General features: G+C 53.4%; 1 protein-coding gene across 1 annotated transcript; it reads right to left on the reverse strand.

The window, feature by feature from the left end:
* Positions 1–1,034: 1,034 nt before the first annotated feature.
* On the reverse strand, positions 1,035–7,399 carry LOC148161623 (ral guanine nucleotide dissociation stimulator-like). The gene is made up of 6 exons (XM_088020692.1): positions 7,394–7,399; positions 5,557–5,772; positions 2,946–3,032; positions 2,432–2,506; positions 1,279–1,400; positions 1,035–1,065 (listed from the first exon to the last, which is right to left on the reverse strand). The coding sequence occupies exons 1-6, from the start codon at positions 7,397–7,399 to the stop codon at positions 1,035–1,037; spliced, it is 537 nt and encodes a 178-aa protein (XP_087876818.1).
* Positions 7,400–8,130: the final 731 nt, after the last annotated feature.

The following is an 8,130-nucleotide window of genomic DNA, read 5'->3' on the forward strand; positions in this document are numbered from 1 at the left end:
TTTCATGGTTTTCCCTACTTAGTGCTCATGCAATTCCAGATGTTGAGCTAGAGAACTGCAAGTTTTTAATATTTTGTTGAAAGAAACCGCAACAAGAGAAGCCACAAATGTTTCCTCTTCCTCCAAAGTGTGAAAAGATAGGCGCTGTCCTGGGGCGGGATTTGGTGTTGGAATTTGGCGGTCCTGGCAAGTTGTAAGACTCCCAATTTCAGTGATTGTTGCTATGTCTGTGAGAGTAGCCTCAAACTCTAGATCCTGGGAGGTTGGAGGACTGTCACTGCTCCTTACAGGTGAGCAACACTGAAGTGAACAGATCCTCCGAGGAAGGGGAATTGGGGGCCGCTTCACTAGTAAGAGTGTGGCATGGACATTCCCCTCTCTCACACATAAAGTAAGCTGCAAGATTTCTTTTTTTTTCTTTTTTTAAGATTTTACTTATTTGACAGAGAGAGATACAACGAGAGAGGGAGCACGAGCAGGGGGAGTGGGAGAGGGAGAAGCAGGCTTCCCGCGGAGCAGGGAGCCCGATGTGGGGCTCGATCCCAGGACCCTGGGATCATGACCTGAGCCGAGGGCAGACACTTAACGACTGAGCCACCCAGGAGCCCCAAGATTTCTTTATTCAAGAAGGAATGTGAGCATCTGTTCATCATTTAAATTAGCGCGGGAAGTAAAAGAATCAAATAACAACTCTCAAGACTGTAAAAGCAACAGGACTTTAATATAATAATATTTAAATCTAGCATTTACTAAATATCGCCCTTCCAAATAGGTATATATATAGGTCTTGGAGAAGAGAAGTCAGGGAGATGGGTGGGATCATTGTCTCTTCCCCTGGCCTTCAGGGGACCACAGGAAGAGCCTCCCAGTGGTCTCCTTCCCCTCAGAGCAGGGGTCCTGGAAACCCCACGCATCCCAGCTGTGTCCCCACAGCCGAGGAAGAGGTGGCACGGCCAGCCTGCAAACTCACTCGCCCCTGAGCCTGATGATGGCTGGCTCTTCTGGGCCTTCCCACTTCTGCTGGCTGACTAGGACTAGGGCTCCAGCTGGCAGGACAGGATGGAGCTACAGGACAGAGTGACACCTATGAGCCGGCCAGGAGCCAGTTAAGCTGTCCTTCCCAGTGTCTGACCAGCAGCTAAAGTCCAGGTACACCAGGGGTCACAGTGCAGCAAGGTCTCGGGCTGTCCAGGGAGCCATGGACACAGGTTCTCTGGACTGGCCACCAGGGAGAGTCTACCACTGCCCTCCCCCGTCTCCTGCCTGGCCTCATCTCACCGCTCATTCTCACTGAGCCTCCCCATGTCTCGGAACCAGGCCCCAAATTGCTCCTCGGGGTTGAGGTTGTAATTATTTGCAGCCACCTGGAGCAGCAGGATCTCCCTCGTTATTTCATAATCCTGGGGCCAGAGAGGAGGACAGGATACAGACAAGGGCTCATGGGGGATGCTGGAAGGCCTCGTGCGGTATGAGGAGTGGGACAGGGGATAGGTCCTGGGTCTTTGCATACACGGGAACCCTCCTCCCCTCGGTTCCATTCAGGCCATATCTGTTCTCAGAGGTAGGTAGAAATAGCTCGTCCTCAAGAAAGTTTGCCTTGATTCTACCCCCAACCCCAACCCCACTCCCACCCCCAAACGTCAGTTGGCTGGGTCTTCTACTTATCTGCTATCAAACCCGCTCAATAAACATAAAACATGGGATGGAGCCCGGGGAGCAATCTGGGGGTGGGGGGTGGGGGGGGTCTCTGATTTCCACTCCCCAACCTCTCCCGCAGGAAGTGCCACAGCTGCTCACCTTACTCCTTTTCCTGAGATTGATCTCTCCCCCCCTGGAAGGCAGACAATCAAAATCCATCAGAAAGAGCCCACTAGCCATTACTAGCCCATCTATGCCCACTCCTCATGTTGCACTACTGCCGGGTCCCACAAGGGGGCCAGGCACATACAGAAAACAGGACAAGGCTCTAGCCAGGTTCTGGGCCCAAAGAAGGGGGGGGGCATGGGGACAGAGGCTCAGGAACCTTATAGCCCGGCCCTTTCTGATGATAATACAAGGAGGCTGAGGCCTCAGGCAGGAAGGGACTGCTCATTCACTTATGTGCTTCCTGACGTGGAGGGGCCAGACTTCGCTCTCTCCCAAGGGGCATCATATGAGGAAAAGGCTGATTCCAGCTCTGTCAGAACCTTGTGCACGTTGCAGTCAGGCATGTCTGCTGCTTCACCAGCCTGGGGAACCCAGAGCAATGTCTTATGCAGAGTCTCCCTTCACTCACCCTTAAAATGGGCATGATTTACCAGCTCACAGGAGTGGCTGTGAGGTTCTCAGGAGAGGAGGTTTGCCAAGGTCTGACAGCTCAGGGCTCAGCTCAGGGGCTCTCGGCTCCCAAGCCTCAGTCATGGTTCCCTGCTCAGTCCCCAGGCTCACCCACCTTCAGATAATTCTTCATCGTCAGGTGCAGCATCACCAGGTCATTGAGGAATGTTCGAAGGTAGGGGACAACACCCTGTGCCAATGCGGTAGGGGTGGGATGAGGCCCCGCTCTCAGGAGCCCCCACAGCCTTTCACAGAAAACTCCTCACCCTCAGCCTCCTGGCCCACCCCAGGGTTCCCACGTGGAGCAGACTATGTCCCTCAGCAGCCTCCTCCCAATTCCCCCTCTCCTCACCCTCCAAGACCACCAGACTCCTAATCACTTCCCAGGACCTGACTTTGGCCAGTGACAGGGTGTGTGGTCCCAGGCCCCTCCCTACCCCCAAATCCATCCCGCACCCAGCTTTACACATCATCCTCCTGGTCACCTCTGAGGAAGGATTTCAGGCACTGCGACAAGAGGAGTCAGGGCTGGAGTAAGAAGGCCCCTCCTCTCTTGACTTGGAGGACTCCTGCTGGGAGCGGGAGCCTCTGCTCTCACCCTGGAACCCCTGCCCCATGGGCACACTTACTTGCTGCTGCTGCTGCTGCTGCTGCTGCTGCTTCTCCTGGGTTTTCTGGGTGTTGATCTCCTGGGTGACAAACTTGGAGGGTGCCTCCTGCCAGGGTTGAGGACAGTGAGGCCACACTCCCCTCGCTCAAATTCTCTTCAGCACTACTACTGGTTTTGGCCACCGGACATCTGACCTGAGTCATCTGGTACCAGTGCTGTTCTATCTTCCCAGCGTGTTGTGATTCTGGATCAATCCCAGCTCCAACACTCACTCTGTGTGTGGCCCAGGGACTGTGGCCTGGCTTCCCCGAGCCTGCTTCCTCATCTGAAAAGGGTGAGAACTCCAGCCCCCACACAGGGTCTCCTGAGGACCCAGTGCCATGTTTCTACCATCATTGTTCCTGCTTCGCACATCCAGATGGAGCAGGACAGAAAGATCCACACATTCCTTTCCTCCCTTGAACCTCTTCACCCTTTGCTGAGGCTTGCACCACAGAATCATCATCTCCCCATTTCCCAGATGGGGCCTGAGAGGGGCAGTAAATTTTTCAGGGGCTCACAGATTGAGAGGTCACTGTTCCCTTTTGGCCAGAGACCCTGTCTCAGCGGCTCTCACTCAGTCTAAGACCACCACTGACCAGAAATCCTTTCCTCTGGGCTCTTGAGGGATGTCCAGGCCCCTACCTGGCCCAAGCCACAGATGGAGAGGGATGGGGCATTCTCAAAGTCTGGTTAAGCAGCTCCTGCCGGCCTTAGCCGATCTGGAGTCTCTGCATCCAGACCAGAACCAAGGCAAAGCCAAGGATTTCACCTCCCCCAAGCAACAACTCCTCAGGGCATTCCTCAGCTGAGCAGTCTTTCTTCATTCACTCAGGAAGGGAACCCTGAAAGTGCTACCTCTGACTGACAGAGAAGAGGATGACAGGATACTTTGTTTCCCCATTTACATGAAGCTTCTGGTGCCCATTCAGGAAGGATCCACGGTGAAACTATCATTTCCCCCAGACACCCCTCATTAGCCACTGAGGGCATATGTCATTGTCAACTGGACACTCAGGTGAGAAATAGCCGGTGAGTGAATAGCAGTGGCGGCCATAGGGGCACAGTGTGGAGTCACAGAAGGCACACACATCTGTCTCTGGCCCAGCCATTTGGACCCAAGCCTGGGAAGCCTTTTTGTCCACCTGGTCCATGGGAATCCCCTGGGAGATGCCCTCCCCCTGGAGGTGTTGCAAAAGCAGAAGAAAAAGCAGAGTCCTGGCTTTCTGAGAGCACACTGGGCTGGTCTAGGAAAGAAGGAACTCCTTAACCATCCCATCCACTCATTAGTGCCAGCAGGATGGGCCCTCCATGGAAGCAGGAGACTTGCTAATGTTGCCAGCTAGACACCCCAGCCAACACCACTATACCTTACGACCAGAGACTCCTGTACCTCAAACTGGACGCCCCCACCCCCAATTGCCCATAGGCCACACAGGTCCCTCTTCCTGTTAGTCCAGAAAAATCTAAAACATTAAGTGAGAAACTAACAAAACCACATCCTGCCCAGTCCCCCTTCCCTCTCAGTCCTCCTCTCTTTCCGGACCCTCAGCCTCCACTCTACCCTGGTCATCAGTTCCCTGCTCGTTGACTTGTCTTGGATTTGGAGCTTCTTAAATTTTTTGTGGCTCTTCCTGAGAGGAGAGAAAAGAAAAAAGAAAAATTTAGGAATAACGTGGCGGATTTGAAGGCAAGTCCCTTTTATTTCAGAACCCAAAGCTTCACCTGAATGAGTGTTTTCACTGGGTTCCTCTGTGCACTAAGGTCTCCGTGTGACTGGGGAGGGGAGCTCTCACGGTGGTCACCTGAAGCCTCTATTCACATTTCTATTGAGCTTCTCTGTGTTGCCTAGTTTTGGTTTTCTCTGGGCATATGGTTCTGTTGCTGCAAACACGTGAAAATCTCCAACTTAAATCCACCCAGTATCTGGCATATAAGGAAACTGATTCCTGAAGCAGAACTGGTGGACTGAGGACCCAGGGAGGCTAAAGACCCCAACATCAGCCCAGTCTCGGTCTCCAGGGTTTGCTGCCTCCCAGGAGTTCCCAGCTGACTGAGGGAGCAACGGCAGACGCAGGAGAGATGCCTAATCCATCCTGGTCCGACCTGTGGAAAGAGGCCTATCTACCTGGAAACTTTCTGCCATGTGTTCTTCAGACTGCAAATCGAGGTGTTCTGCAGAGCAGAGAGGATGGCATGCAAAGAGGAGTAGTTCCTCAGAATTTGGCACTCCTGGGGAGGAAAGAGGATGAGCTGTGAGGTGGGGAGCTAAAGCCCTATTTGTTCTGGCTTCAATCCCCTCAGTTTAAACCTCCCCTCCCCTCCCAGATGAGACAGATGCTCAGGGAGCCCTGAAAGTGCACATTTAAGGCCAGAAGAGTAACACTCACAGGGAGGAGGATTTTGTTTAATTCAAAGAAGAAGCCAGGAAGGAAGTCCACCACTAGGACATGTGAGTCAAAGTCAGTGTGCCCCTGGCAGGAAAGGCCTATCTATGGACTGTGGAGGGGCTCAGACCATAGAACTGAGAAGGTGAAGAGGCAGTTCCCCAGAATCCAGAGTGGGACTCCACTGGAACTCCCGCAGCATACCTGGGCCACCTGGATCCAGAGCTCCACTACCCTGGCCCTGTCCTGGGCAGTCATGCTCGGGTCCCCGAGGCAGGTGGTGATGACACAGCTGGTCACACTTTGGAAATGGGTGATGGTGGCACGGACTGTGGGTGCCAGGTGCTCATTGCCAGGCTTGTTCCTCTCGGACCAGGTGGAGCCCAGGCAATGCCTGGGCACCACCCTCTTGAATAGCTCCTGGGGACCAAGGAGAGTGTCACCTGGCACTGCCATAGCCCAGCTCAGTGTCCACAGTCCCCCACAGGCCCAGGCAGGAGTCACTGGTAAGACCTGGAGCTCAGGAAGCTGAGGAAATGTCTGAGCCTTGTGGGGGTCCCCAGGTTTTGTTCTGTGTCTACTGAGGGCATACAGCATGGGATGCCTCAGGACCCAACAGTGGTGGGGAAGGAAGGATTCATTTGCCTCCAGTCCATCCTCACTAACTCTAAGATTCCAGAAGGTGGCTCAAGTTGGTTCTTCCCAAGGGGGCATCTTTCACTCATCCTGATCACCCTCTGCTCTTTCTCCTGAGATGTGCATTCTCCTGTGACAGCTACCACCATGGCCTTGTTTGTCCTCCTTGTAATTAAGTACACATCAGGGGCCTAACAAGTGCTGAGGCTGGTGAGCCTCCTGGGCAGATGGGTGCCAACCCATGGACCTGGCTGCACACAGTCAGTGTTCCTTCCCCACCAACTGGGCTGGGCCTTACCCAGCTTTCTATCTGTTCTACCTCATTTAATCTGCACAGTCAATCTTTGCAGCAGGTGCTATTAGTGTCCATCTCTACTGACTAAGGTGGCTAGCAAAGGCTCAGAGGTTAAGAAAGTTACCCAAGTCACACAAATGGCAAGTGGTGGACCTGGGATTTGGACCCAGATCATAAGAGTCCAGATCACGAAACCTCCCCGAGGCTGGGGAGCATCCCCGCTGAGGGCCAACCGGAAGCTGGAGCCCCATCCTAATGCTAGCCCTCCGCTCAGCCCTCCAGGCAGGTCTCTGCCCTACCACCAAATTGACCCCTACTGTCTCCCAGCCCGAAACCCTAACCCTATATTGGATGGGGCCCTGATGATGCGCCAACCCTGCTTCCGGATGCACAGAGGATTTGGGAGACCGGGTCAATGCCGGACCAATCAGGCAGGAAACCGGAGGGAACACGTGTCACAGGGAACCCCCAGGATGTGGCGTGAGTGCGGGTGGGGTGGGGAGCATCATCCTAGCGAAAACCCATAAACCCGAGCACACTAGGAGCATTCCCCCTGAGGCAAAACCGGAAGTCGGACGAGCCTCAGCCTCAGGCTCGTCCTCCACTCCGGGGTCAGGGCAGGTCTCCCGTCTCCGCACTGCCATCCGAGGGCTCCTTCCGTCTCCAGGACCATAACCCTAACCCTAGCCCGGATGTGACCCTGACCGCCCAGGCCTCAACCCTGCTTCTGATTGCACAAAGGAGTTTGGAGACCTGCCCAATGCCGGAGGAATCAGGCAGGAACCCAGAAGGAAACCGTGCCCCTTGGGCCCGCCGGATGTTGCTGGCAAGCGTGATTGGAGCGAAACCCTGTGCATCCCCCTCAGGCCACACTGGGAGCCGGGGCTTCAACCTACGGCTGGCCCTCCACTCAGTCCTAAAGGGCAGCTCTCCACACTGCCCTCATCTAGGTCACATCGTTCCCGCAGTCCCCACGCTAAGCCTCGGCATTTCGCTGGCCCTAAACACGTGCCAAATGCCAAGTCGGAGGAAGGAGGGGATTGGGTATAGACGACTGGCGCGGGACGAATCAGCCAAGAACGGAAGGAAACGGTGCCACCTATAACCCACCGGCATACTGCCGGAGGGCACGACGATAGGTAGAACCGGATTTGAAGGGAACGCCTTCTTTGCGGAAACTAGAGGCATTTTCCCCAAAAACTGTGTGCGAATGCATGCGGAAAGTGCCGTATGTTTTACTCTACAAACAAAGCAGGACAGAAACCGTCTTTCAGCTAACATTAACATTCCTGAGGAGAGAAGCATTTCCAAAGTTTCTATGTCTGTGTGTTTGTGCGTGCAAGCTCACGCGCGCGTGTGTTTTTGTGTGTGAAAATCTAGGGGAAGTGCCACGGACTTAACTCCTAGAAACAGGGTCCGGGGATTAAGCGTGCCACGTGAAACGTCTGGATGTTGCTGAGAAGCGTGATTCGAAGCAATTGCACTACAAGTATATACCCAAGGGAACGTGAAGATTTTAACAACATATTTGAGACTTTTCTTATTTCTTGGGAAAGACCTGTATTGCTATATGTCTTCCTTCTTAGGACTGCCTTTGCTGCATCTCTAAGGTTCAGAAATGCTGTGTTTTCATTTTCGTTTGTTTCCATACTTTTTTAAATCCTTCTTTAATTTCGTGGTTGACCCAATCATACTTTATTAAGAGTGCTCTTCAACCTCCTTGTTTTGGTTCCTTCCAAATTTTCTCTTGTGATTGAGTTCGAGTTTCAAAGCATTGTGGTCTGAAAATATGCATGGTATGATCTCAATCTTTTTGTACCAGTTGAGTCCTGGTTTGTGACCCAGTA

Source organism: Eumetopias jubatus, unplaced genomic scaffold, assembly GCF_037043125.1.
Source record: "Eumetopias jubatus isolate StellerSeaLion01/CBP00866 unplaced genomic scaffold, mEumJub1_p1.0 scaffold_108, whole genome shotgun sequence".
Taxonomy (NCBI): domain Eukaryota; kingdom Metazoa; phylum Chordata; class Mammalia; order Carnivora; family Otariidae; genus Eumetopias; species Eumetopias jubatus.

Excerpts from the sequence above, each read along its gene's own strand:
- LOC148161623 (XM_088020692.1), bottom strand. Across the intron at positions 2,507-2,945 it reads AGCAGCAGCAGCAGCAGCAA|GGTGTTGTCCCCTACCTTCG; the intron begins GTAAGTGTGCCC and ends GCATTGGCACAG. Across the intron at positions 1,401-2,431 it reads CGATGAAGAATTATCTGAAG|GATTATGAAATAACGAGGGA; the intron begins GTGGGTGAGCCT and ends CTCTGGCCCCAG.